General features: G+C 41.1%; 1 protein-coding gene and 1 long non-coding RNA gene across 12 annotated transcripts in view; one reads left to right on the forward strand and one right to left on the reverse strand.

Moving 5' to 3' along the window:
• Nucleotides 1-13427, forward strand: part of LOC115658468 — a 37955-nt gene that overhangs the window by 16906 nt on the left and 7622 nt on the right. For both annotated transcript variants that reach the window (XR_004002295.1, XR_004002294.1), the window contains exon 2: nt 11412-11528. This is a non-coding gene — a long non-coding RNA (uncharacterized LOC115658468). The remainder of the gene's footprint in view (nt 1-11411; nt 11529-13427) is intronic.
• The window catches only part of MYO5A (myosin VA), a 204223-nt gene that overhangs the window by 9041 nt on the left and 181755 nt on the right, over nt 1-13427 (reverse strand). For all 10 annotated transcript variants that reach the window (XM_030577446.1, XM_030577444.1, XM_030577439.1 and 7 more), the window contains 4 exons: nt 12015-12108; nt 4363-4509; nt 3731-3885; nt 2354-2443 (listed from right to left, as the gene is read on the reverse strand). In XM_030577446.1, coding sequence (XP_030433306.1) covers nt 2354-2443; nt 3731-3885; nt 4363-4509; nt 12015-12108 — 486 coding nt within the window. The remainder of the gene's footprint in view (nt 1-2353; nt 2444-3730; nt 3886-4362; nt 4510-12014; nt 12109-13427) is intronic.

Here is a 13427-nt window from a genome sequence, read left to right on the forward strand (position 1 = left end):
CTTTGAAAATTCATTCCCATCCTCCCTCTTATACCCCCAAAACATTTCATTTAAAAGTTGGTTCTTATTGCAGCTAACACTTGGATTTGCATTTTGGATATGGATTACATGATTTCTGTCATAGGTTGAGCTTGACTTTATTATATTCACTGCTTTGCATTATATTCAGCATTAATGCAAGGAACCTACAGGCCTGTATCTTGTCAGACATTAGCTTCAGCAAGTTAGCATAAGGCTTGAGGCCTATGAACTTTAAACAGATAATGGCCCAACGGAAACTCCAGATATCAGGGAGCTAAAAACAGAATGTTTAAGGGGAATTTCTGACCACAGGAACATGACCCGATCACAAGAATATTATGGCAATGAATTGACGTACATAACAGGTACATGAGCTACATCTACAGATACCTAACCACAAGAGGGCCATGATAACGAATTGACATATATGATAATAAAATGAGATCCTATACTAACCTATAGGAGAAGGACACTCCAACATTAGTAAGGTGAGGAAATACAAAGAAGGAAAAGGGGAAAAACCCTTGCATCAAACATTGTGGTGTCAGCATATTCTATTATACAAGTTGCATCCCAGCTTGGGGACGGTAGGAGAAGGAGATGCAGTTCTTGGGAGGTGCCAGAATGATGACTACTGGTGATGAGGGGAAAGGTGATTGTGATGAGGAATATGATGGCTAACAGTTCAGGCTGTTCTCCAAGGGATGGTGTGAGTATATGGATGTGCAGATGTGCATTCTGTAGTATCTCTTTCTACCTTACTGAGTTGGGGTGTTTGTGACTGTGTAAATGTATTGATAAACTATTTGTAAATATATAGAAGAGTTCCAGTAGTGAGCGTTGCAACTGTGCACACCAGGGTTTCCAACTATATAATAATTTGAATAATACTGGACCTGGTCTTGGGACAAGAACCTGTTGACCCTCAAAATGATAACTCAGGATTCGTAAGTAATCAATATAATTAATACATAATCTGTAGATCAGGCTACAGTGCCTTGAAACTTCAAGTATCTGAGGCATTCACTGCAGTTACAAATAAGCCACTACTTTCCCACTGCTATTTCTAGCTGCACAAATAGTCTTTCTAGGCCTTTAAAGAATTGTATGACTAGACAGGTGCATTTAAAGACCTCTAAGGCTACATCCACATTGCACACTTCTTGCAGTATTGTGTAGGATAGCTACACGCTGCAATGAAAAGCAGGCTGCATCCACTCTACAGTGTGTCAGTGAAAGGCTCTGGCATGAGGGAGGCAGCAGGGAGCTTCAGGAGCCCTGCCCTGCTGCTTCCCCCCACTGGAGCCGTGCCCCACTGCCAGAGTCTTTTTTACTATGGTGGGGAAAGGCATTGACAGCAGGACACTACACTGCTAAAAACAGAGCAGTGTAGACAGGAGAGGCACTGCTTGGGCATACAGACAGAGGCTTCAGGAATGTCTTTACTTGCCTAAGCAGTGCCTCACTGACGACACTGCTATTTAGACACATGCTAGGAGGGAGTGTAGCATATCTACTCTTCATGCTGCTGAGAAGAGTGTGCAGTGTAGACGTACCATGTCTTTTTTTTTAAATATTCAGATAACTATAATTTTGCTACCATCATAACACCTTTCAGGATTACAAAGCACATTAGAAAGTTAAACTGATATAAACACTATACTGAGGGAGATCACTTCATGAAGCATTTGAAATAGCATCACTTCTGGAAACTATGTCCTACTTTACTTGAAATGTGTTCAGGACACCAGGGCTAACGGGCTAACATCCTTACTTTTACAAATAGTGCCATGCATCTCTAACTACCAGAATTAGCTAAAACCTTAATTTTGTTTATAATCTGAAAGATGGCACCTCCAGCATGATGCCCGCTAGCATCATGCTGGGACACTGGTTCACTATGGACTTGCAGTGCCATCTACTAACTTACCACCACCTATTCCAAAACCCCTAAGTGTTTCTTAGAGATTCTGCCTAACTTTGAGATCTGATAGGATCACAGATTGATAACACTGGCATGATGACTCTATGCAAACCCATCTGGTCTGTAAGCCCCTTACTATGCCAGTCATCTGTTTGTCTTGGTCAAAGATCATCAAAGATTTTGAACAGTCAAACTCTGTGAAAACATTGTGAACTTGCCTGACACAATCAAATATACCTCATTGTTAACCATGCCATATCTAAACCCACCTTTGAAGTTGAACAGTTACTGCACATTAACTGTTGCACCTATTTTCATTTTGCATTTTAACAAAACAGTAAATTAAGGGAAAGGCCTAATATGAATCATATGGTAAAAATTAAAAACCAGAACAGGAATGGCACTTGCCTCTTCTCCACTATACTGCTTCAGACAGTGCAAAAATCGGCAGGTGTTAGATAGCCAGAAGGAGACCGTTTCAAAGTCGTCACCTCTTTTCTGAAGACAAAATCAAAGACATTTGAGTTCAGACTCATAAGACAAATTGAAAAAGAAAATATTAAACATTAGAACAGATAAAAAATACACACTATACATCCATTTTCTTCTGGTAGTTGTATAGACTTACCAGCATAGTAATGTTGATGTTTGACAGCTTTTTGTACACTGCCATAACATTATTTGAAAGGCAAGTGTTTTTTTAAAATAGTGAAATTCATTTTTACCCTCTCTTAGATGTTTCAATATATTATTTTTCAAACCAATTTTTTCTTTTCCAATGTTACAGACATTTCCCCCACATCCTGTGAACTGAGCTGAAATCTAGATAACTGTTTTTGTTACTGCACTTTCTCTTACCAGTATTCACTGTGCCACAGTATTACTGATTTCACTGAGGATAAGGATGTACAGTAGGGGGAGCAAAAACATAACTTAGAATTTGGAGGACTTTCACTATCACTTTATAACAATTTTAACAGATCTGACACATGCCCACTTAAAAAGAAAAAACAAAGCCCTAGGCTTGCTTTGAACCTAGAAACTGGTTCATGAACAATTAAATGTGAAGCACTTTACAGAATGTGCAGTAACTAATTTAACTAGATACACTGTTCTCCCTGGAGTATTAATATACTGTCGTAAGTATCCGAACTCCTGCACAACTGGTGTTTACTAAAACTTTTCCAGAAGGCATGGATTGCTTAAATGCTTTTCAGAGTCATGGCAGCTGTTTTGTTTACTGGCTGAAAAATGCTCTGACAAAAACTACATATGGGAATCTATTTAAGTATATTAATGTTCACTGGCCTCAATCTTTCTATCAGCTCGCAGTACAGTCCTTAGAATTACACACAACCATCAGTGAATCTCCCAACCAAAACAGCAACTGAAGTATTTGGCTTAATAGTGTAGCATTATGGAGAGGACTGGAAGGGTTTTATAAAGAAAGAGTTGTGCAAGTGACTATGTGCACAAAATTATACATGCACGGATGGAGGGCAGGATGCAGGCTCTTTAGGATCAAACAAGGGTTAATATAATTCTACTGTTTTACTGAGTCAAACTGTCTATACTATCTTGTGAAACTAATTCTGTGTAACTCTATCCCTAGCTATGATCGGGGACAGGTAACAGCATTTTTTGTGATGGGCAGTTATCCGTGGGAAAGACTAACTAATCAGTAACTCAGAGCCAAATCAGTGAAAGTCTTTTTTCTATTCTCTAAAACAAAAGCAAAAGTAGATTTCAAGTTACATTTTCATAAAAGGACATGAAACAACTAACCTTCAATACTTTTTTGATGCCATTAATAGTGGAAGTCAGCAATGATCTCACTTTTTGATCATCATTAAGGTAATCAGCATGGCGGACACACATGAATAATATATATGCTGGTAGTCCTGGGATCAGGTTGACTGCCACACCACGTGGTTTCAGATCTGGGGAAAACACACACACACACACACACACACACACACACACACACACACACACACACACACACCTTTACATCAAATCTAAATTCATCAGATGGTGTAATGTGCAGTATAGCTGCAGCTCCTTAGTTAATCACCTTAGTTCTGGTCAATGAATTCCAATGGCATTTATTTTACAAATAATGTTTTTTTTATGACAAAGCTATTAGATCACAAAAAAAATCTTTGCCGGTTAAAATTTTTTATGGAGAATTACAAAAGGCATCGTCAGTATTTGATATACTAAGCAAGAAGGATAACGTTACAATAAAGATGTATACAGTTGAGTTAGTGCATTGGAGAAGTCTCATCTTCCTCCAAAATATTAGGTAAACGATACTGCCAAATCTAAGAGAACAAACTACTCAGATCAGTTATCTGATCTGATAAGGCAAATCCCAAGTTCCTATATTGTTTATTGCAAATAGGGAAAATATTTACCTAAAATAAGATACTTGACCAGTTTTGGCTCATCATCCTTCTTATATTCTAACATTCCTTGGAAGTCCTTTTCTTTCCGTGGAATATTAACTGGACGTATGGGTTCATCAATGATTTGCCCAGGCGAAATGTTTTCCATCTGGCCCACTTTAAGAGGGAGAAAAAAAAACAACTGAGAAAATATTTTCCAATGCAAGCTTTACACGACAGCAGAAATTCCTATGCTCTTACTCAAGAACTCTAACATTTGTCATCAAGGAGTGTTCTTATTTGATTTAGCCTAACACCTCCCAGTACAACTCCCATTGTGCTAAGAGACTTCATTCCTGATAAACATATTATAGGATTGCATCCTCCCTTTTAATCAAAGTGGAAGTGTTTGGGTAACACCCATTAATATTTGTTAACCTCCCTGTCAGTGCTAACAATGAAGTGATGAGAAAAAAGACTTTTCAGGCTGTTTTTAGACATTCAAAACTATTAATTAGTTTTAATTTGCTGGATTCCACATCAACAAAAGTGTAAGAACCAGAAATAGCATTAGTCACATACTGAATTATACTGCAGTGGTCACCATTAGTTGTACAGCAAAATGTTAGCATTCTTAAAGTTATGTCTTTGTTACACTAAGTGAGAGTGGTGTTTGAAAACTATGTCAGACCAACCCCTTTCTACATTAGTTTGGCTAATCGGCACAGACAAGGACAAACAACTTTCATAATCATTTTCACAAACTATGCTCGAATCCAAGCATACCCTGAAGTGCAGTTTGTGAAAATGATGTAGAAAGCGGTGTGGCTTTACAACAGTAACCCAATGGTCTTCAAATCCTGTTTAAAATCAAACCACTTTTAAACTTTCTTTGAAATGATTTCATTAGTTTAAAATCAGACTGTTACCACATGACTAACTTGATTTGCATGAAATGTATTATTCCTTTGATCAATCCAACCTTCAATTTGAATCCTAGGGCTCATGAAAAAGATGGGTTATTTACCTTGCATCTAATTGGAGTTTTTCGAGCTGTATGATACTTATCTGTATTCCACTGCGAGCCTGAGATAGAAGATTTTTACTAGCAGTGACATTGGTCCATGCCTGTGTACTTCCTCTCCTTGTCCTCTGAACTGAGGGCGTAAGGGTGAACACAGGCCTCTCCGCTTCCTTCTCTACCATGAATCATACATGAAGGATCCAAAGCAGAGGGGAAGGAGGGTGGGTAGTTGAATATAGATAGGGACCACATATCTCAAAGAACTCCAATTACTACATAACGTAAATAACCTCTCTTCTCTGAGTGCTGCTCCCTATGTGTATTTCAGCCAAAGTTATAGCCACTAGAAAGTAACCTTCATAAACAAACGAGTCAGCAAGTATGTTGCTAGGAGTTCAAACAAGACTAGGTTAACAATGAGAGAACCATATTATGATCCCATGTTGGAACAGGTCTTGTCATCAGTGGGAAGATTCTGACTAGATCTTTTAGAAAATGTACAGTCATTGGATGGGTGAAAATAGAGTGACTGTCAATTGGAGGGTAAGAGGCACTTAAGAGCAGCCAAGTGTACCCACAAGGAGCAAAGGGAAAGATCTGAGGATTTCAGGGAAAGCATATCCCAAAATAGTAGGATGTCTGATTCTTCTGGGGACATCTGGCAATGCAGAGATCACATGGAAAATCTCTTCCAATTAGATGAGAAGCACTTTCTGGTCGATTCCTTTATGCTGTTGTTAAGGATGGTTTAGACATCTGTTCTAGGTTCAACGTTCATCCAGATACCATGCCATGAAGTAGAGGGAGTTCAGACTAGGATGTGAGACCCTGCTGTGTCCTGGATCAAGAGGTTTGGGAAGGATAGGATATTGATGGGTGACGAATGACGTCTAAAAGAGTTTGGGAAGCCAAAACTGCCTGCACCATCTAAGAATGAGAGTGACCACTGCTCTGTCCTGCTGGACTTTCCTGAGAACTTGATGTTACAGTGGATTGGGTGGAGGAAAGCATGCATTAAATGCTTTGACCAAAGGAGCAGAAGCACTTTTCCACCGGAGTCCTGACTTTGAGCACTCCTGGAGCAGTACACACCTTGCATTTTCTGTTCTCTTGGGATGCAAAGAGGCCCTAACACAGACACCCCCACTATTATATGTTATGAACCAGAAAATCATGTAGTTCCCATTCATAACCCTTGGAGTAGTGCAGTATTTCTCAAACTGAGGCCGCAACTTGTGTAGGGAAAGTCCCTGGTTGTCTGGGCCGGTTTGTTTACCTGCCCCGTCTGTAGGTCTGGCTGATCGTAGTTCCCACTGGCCGTGGTTCGCCATTCCAGGCCAATGGGAGCTGCTGGATGTGGCAGCCAGTACGTCTCTCAGCCCATGCCACTTCCAGCAGCTCCTGTTGGCCTGGAGCAGTGAACCACGGCCAGTGGGAGCTGCGATCAGCCGGACCTGTGGAAGGGGCAGGTAAACAAACCAGCCTGGCCCACCAGGGGCTTTCCCTACACAAGCGGCAGCCCCAGTTTGAGAACCACTGGAGTACTGCCTGCGGAGGCTGTCTGACAGTGTATTGTGTATTCCCAGGAGGTATACTGCTGATAGGGTAATCTGGTGAGGAACATATTTATTCCACAGATTGACAGCTTCTGTGGTAAAGGGGGCGGGGGCAGATCTAGATCCCTGGTGCTGTTGATATAGAACACTGTTGTCACATTGTCTGACATCACTTGAATATGCTGGGATCGTATGAGCAGTAAGAATCTTTTGCAGGCCTCTCGCACCGCTCTCAGTTCTAGTAGGTTTTTGTGCATCCCAGATGCCCGAGGCGACCACATTCCTTGTACCATGTGTTCATCTAGATGGATGCTCCATCCTAACAGGGAGATAGTGGTGATCAATGTTTTCTAAGGGAGGGGAAAAGTGAAGAGAACTTCCATGCACACTTGCTCTCCCACCAATCTAGAGAATCCAGCACTCAGAGGAAGTGTGACCAATTTGTCCCTGTTGTGTCTGCTTGTCATGTACACCATCTGAAGCCGAGATGGTAGGCAATGAAGGCAAAGTCTCATAAAAGGATGTTACATCGGTACAGGATTCCATGTGACCCAGGATGATCTTATGTCTGTGAGCTTATGTCTGCGTGCTCACTGTGAGATCAGATTCTCTATTGATTGGAATCTGTCCTGAGAGGGGCAAGCCCTGGCCCTAACAAAGTTCAGAGATATTTCAACGAATTCTTTGGGAGCTAAAACAGACATTCCCATGTTCACACAGAGTCCCAGTGATGCTAGAAGACTGAGCAGGGATGAGGTTACTGTCAGTACCTCTTAATGAGATTTCTCCATCAACAATCAATCATCAAGGCAGGGAAAAACTGATGATCTGTGGTGATGGAAATGGGCTGCCACAACTGAAAGCAATATTGTAAATACCCAGGGTGCTGTTGCTAATCCAAAGGGGAGCACCCAATATTGATAATGGTTTGAAGCCAGAGCAAACTTGAGAAATCTCTTGTATGAGGGTTGGATGTCTATATGAAAATAGGCATCCTTCACATCAAGAGTTGTGAACCAGTCGTTTCTGTTTAGTGACAGAATTACTGATGTCAGGGTAACCATCCTGAACCTTAATCTGAAGATGAAAGCATTGAGCTGTTGGGGATCTAAGATGGAACTCCGTCCTCTCTTCTTAAGAATGAGGAAATATTTCAAGTAAAACCCCTTCCTCCAATGTTGAGGGGATAGCGGCTCTATGGGCCCCGCACTGAAGGAGGGAGTCTACCTCTTCAGCGAGTATCCTCTTGTGAGAATGGTCCCTGAAGAGGAATGGGGAATGGAACTCTATGATGTAAATGAATGATGTCGAGAACCCATTTATCTGTTATCATTTGCCAGCTATGGGAAAGACAGACTAGGTGGCTGCCAAATTGAATAATGAGGTCTGAAGTCGAAGGACATGGCATCTGGATTGGTTCACAGCTCTCAGATATCCCAATCAAAAGTACTTCTTAAAAGGTGGCTGTGGTTGGAAGGAGGATGAAAGAGGAGCATAATATTTGCTCTGCTGCATCCTCTGCCAATTTTATAGCGGTTCACAGCCCCTCTGGTGGTAGAATGATTGTGATGTTGGTCTAGGCTTGTGAGGTTGTCTGTGATATTTCCTCTTTGGTGGTGGCATCTATATATCCCCAGGGAGAGGAGGGTTGCCCTGGAATCTTTCAATGAGAGTGCAATGACTCATCCATTTTCTCACTGAATAAGTTGTTCCCATCAAAAGGCAAATCCACCTCTGTCCATTGAATGTCCCTGAGGAATCCCAATGAATGAAGCCAGGACTCCCAATACATGATGATACCCATCACCATCAATCAAGAGGCTGTGTTGGCCTGCACCTGCTGCAACTTGGAGAGATGATCTGACAATCAACTGATCCTCTCCAATAAGGGCTTGAAATAGTGCTTCATCCTCTTGTGGGAGCTTATCCATGAACTCAGGAAATTTTGAGTAATTGACAAAATCATACTTAGAAATTAACGTTTGGTAATTGCCTGTTTGGAATTGCAAGGCGGTTAAAGTAAACACCTCCCCACTGAAGAAATCCAAAAATGTAGCTTCCTTATTGGAAGGAACGTACCTTGATTAATGTTGCCTGCTTTCTTCAGCGGCAGTTTGCACAACTAAAGAGTTTGGGGCTGGATGCATATACAAAAACTCTTCTCCCTTGAATGGCACTAAGTATTTCTTTTCCCTATCTAAGGGCTGGTCTACACTGGGGAATGGGGGTGTCGATGTAATATACGCAACTTCAGCTACGAGAATAGCATAGCTGAAGTCGACATATCTTATTTCGACTTACCTCCCATCCTCACGGTGTGGGATCAATGGCTGCAGCTCCCCCATCGACTCTGTTTCTGCCTCTCGCCCTGGTGGAGTTCCAGAGTCGAAGGGGAGTGCGGCGGGGATCGATTTATTGCGTCTAGATGAGTCAAGATAAATCAATCCCTGACAGATCAACTGCTATCCGCCGATCCAGCGGGTAATGTGGACGTACCCTTAGGAGTAGGGGCACATGCTGCTGTGATGGTCCCACTCCTGTTGATGGTGCTGGTATCGAGGCATCTTTGCTCTTTGGAGCCTGGAAGTCAGTACTGTGGCCATTACGAGCTCCTGAACCTTTTGGACCAAGTGCAAAGTCTTACCCAACTGGGTGCTGGGGCACAAGCCCTCTTCTTAGAAGTGGGATTTTTCTCTTGCCTTCTGAGAAGGTTTCCTATGAGGAGTCGTCCTTGGCTCTACTCCTGTCTGCCCCTGTATCAGAGGTTGTAGTGCAAGTTGATGTGCTTCTCAATGCCTCTGCTAGATCAGACTAGGGCCTCAGAGCACGATTCATCAGAAATGTTTTAAGTCTATATTCCAGCACCTGCCAGGTTCAGCTGGGAAAGGATCTGTAGATGTTGCACTTTGAAGAGATGTGCACTTCTCTGAGGCAGTACAGCATTTCTGATGGTTCTTGCCACAGACTGGGAAAGACTGGTGGCAGGAGATACAGTTTGTGAAACCTGAGATCCTAGGCATAATATATTCCACATACACTCCCAGATTTTAACTAACAAACACAAAAACTATTAAACTATCTCAGTAAATTTAAAAAATATTTACAGGTTGGACACTGAAGAATCAACTTGGTGGACACTTGAGGGTTCTGTGTCAGACCATGTCACAGTAGAAAGGAACTGGAGAGGCAGTTAATCCACCCCACCTCACCCCTTATGCCCTGGGCCTGGAGCACGAGGAGGTGTTGAGCACAGGCACGGATGAATGGACATTCAGGTGTATGGAGCTCATGCGTACCCACAGTGCAATACACAGAGGGACGAGTACTCAAAGAACAACAGCTGGTTTGTCTGTGAACCTGTCTCTGATAAACAAAGAAGGGATTCATGCAGAATTTTTGAGGGTAAGTGTCAGGAAGTAATTATAAACCAACATCCTTTTCCGCTTTACAGTGCTGTTGATCACTTGTAGCAATAAAAACAAAACAAAACACTTTTAGTTGTCTTTTTGCAACATCACACACTCCGTGTTACCAGACTTGAGATCCTATACTGATACTCACTTTGAAATCCATAAAAATAACTTTGGTTTATCTCTCTGAAAACTCACATTCAATTATGACCATCAACATTAAAAGAAAACCAGAAAGCAGAAAAACAGAGATTAACTGCATGTCTTTGTTAGTGCTAGGGAAGCTCACGCTTCAAAATAAAGTGGGACATTTATATTTAATACTCCTCCTCAGAAATATTTTCCTCTTGGCAAAAAACTACATATTATCTTGGGTAAATAAAGAACACAAATTCTGCGCTGTTTTGCAGTCAACCTGGTGTTTCCTTTCAGTGAAACATCCATCTCTTTTTTCCCCTCTTCATCTTCTACCAAGTAGCCAATTGGTTCATGTTTCATCCACTTATGTTACTTATTGTTATGGTCAACTCACATGCTATTTCATATATAATCTATGTATGCCAAATAGATTTAAATTGCAGGATTATAGAAACAGAAGATTCACAGATATTTAGGATTGATAAGTGTATATTAGGTATATATGTAAAGCATGGCTTGAACACAAGGGCTACAGGCTGAAGCCTGTAAGATTTTAGCTTAGCCATACTAGGCGGTAGGCTTAAGAACGCTTGACATGAGTGGTGACCTATGACTAACCCTCTGCCAGTAAGGTTACAAGATTACTGAAAAGAATGCGCCAATAGGTTATATTATGGGAAATATGTTGTAATGTACCCTTCTAGACCACAAGACACCTAATTGTAACATCATGGGATGTCCTGCTTTGACCACAGGTTACCATGGATCCTGTTGTGCATAGATGCTTATGAGAATAAGGGGAACTAAGACGACAACCTATGTAAAATGGGGCACCCCAATATTCATGGAGTGTACAAGTACAGATAAGGAAAAGAGGGTTGAACCCTCATGCATATGCACAAGGTATTAGGTGCAGTCAGAACAACAATATAAAATACGTTCCCTGGTTAGGTAAAAGCGGGAAGACCTTTGGAAGACCTCATTGGGATGATCCCAGCAGGAACCACCCACCCGTCTCGATGGCCACCTGTTGAGAGATCCACCCGACTCTATGAAATCTTTGCATATGTGAGTATGGATGTGGGATTGGCCAGTGCATAGATTCACTAAAGTTGCATAAAATCAGTATGTAGTGTAACTTATAATACAAACGAGATTTATTTTTTTTACTTCTAAACTTTGTTGTTACTGTCCTCATTCTTCATGTGTTCCTAGAGCCTCTAAATCTCTATCCTATTTATCTTTAAACTCCAGCAACAGGGGCCAGACTCATTGTAATTTACCACAGAACTATCAATTCATTCAGTTTAAAATAATGTCTACAAAATCAACATAAACTATTACTTTAGAAGACATCATTACAGAGGATCACACACTGCCTTCAATATGTACACAGACCTCTCAGTAGATCTTCAGTTTCCATGCTAAGCTAACATTGGCTTATGCTGTTTAAGACTCATTGCCTTACTAAAAAACTACATAGAAAAATTTGGTGCCAAAGAGTTCAACAGGAACTGGAACAAATCTCTCTCTCACATACGACATTATAAATACCTTCAAGTTCACCAATCTTTTTAGCAAACACTTTCAGCTGCTTTTTCAGCTTGCGAACTGTCTTGTCCTGCTTTTCAAGCTGCTCCATTAAATCCTGTACATTAAAATAAGAGATAAGATTCAGGTACTAGACAAGTGTTATTACATGTGGAACAGACAAGACTAACACTATTAGTGTTACAAAAGGGACTGTGAGAAAAGCTGAAAGGAAATGCCACCATCTGGCTGAAATTTGCAAGCCTATTCACTGCCTAAAATTCAAGCCAAACATTATCAAACATATTGTCAAGCTGCAACGTGACGGAGGCAGATACATTTTGCGGATGCCCACGTATCCTGGTCAGTGATTATGGTGAGTGGAAGAGATTGTATAGTAACACATCTATTCACTGCTAACCTCAGCTTCTGCATCCTCTATGCCTGCCCTCAGGCCTGCCTTTAGCCTCACAGAATGAAATTTTTTTCTTAAAGGGGTGAGGGGGCAGTACAAGACTCAAATTCAGCCTTATAAAACACATGATATTTGTTGTAACCCTCATGCTTTCTCTCTGCCATATCACCATCTGTCTGTGGTCATCACATTTACTTAGACTGTAAGCTCTTTGGGGCAGGGACCATCTTTTTGTTCTGTGTTTGTACAGCACCTAGCACAATGGGGTTCCGCTCCATGACTAGCTCCTAAGCACAATCACAATACAAATAATAATAGGTAATAATAATACACTCACTGTGCTATCTCTTATTCAAGGCATGACTATGCGGAGAGTTAGTACGCAGCAAGCTGGGGCGTAAATTTACAGCACACTAGCTTGCCGTATCCTACGTTGCTGTATGGCCCCTGCTACTGAGCACTGAAAGTTCACAGAACGTTTGACTTCTTGCTGTTTGAAGCTATGGAACTATTAGTGCATAGTAGCAGGGTCCACATGGTGATTTAGCGATCATCAGCCTAGTGCACTAACTTCTTGTCTAGACAAGCCCTCAGACAGCAAGTGCTTTGGAAAAGGGACCTGCCATCTTGTAATTTTGTAATGCACACTGTGGCGCTGAATAAAAAATTATCAATACAAAGTTTAAAATAATTTGTGGAAAGCCTTTGAAGATTACATTAACACAGAAAAACTCAAAAGCCATTCAAGATTAAGAGTTTGAGAGTATTTGAAAAAAAAAAAAACTACACTCAGTAAATCTTGGTTCTTTATTACACTGATAGGAATGTGAGGCAGAGGCAGCATGTACATTCTGAACCAGAAGCACCCATCAGAGAAGCTATCATTCTCTAAATGTATTGGAAAATATTAATAGGTCTTTGACAATTGGTGGGAGACACGCATAAAATTAGTCTTGATATTTGCGCCCCAAAGAGTTTACCACCTAAAATGTGACGAAACAGCAGGAGTCAGGCTAAAGGTC

The sequence above is a fragment of the Gopherus evgoodei genome, chromosome 10 (assembly GCF_007399415.2).
Source record: "Gopherus evgoodei ecotype Sinaloan lineage chromosome 10, rGopEvg1_v1.p, whole genome shotgun sequence".
Classification (NCBI taxonomy): domain Eukaryota; kingdom Metazoa; phylum Chordata; order Testudines; family Testudinidae; genus Gopherus; species Gopherus evgoodei.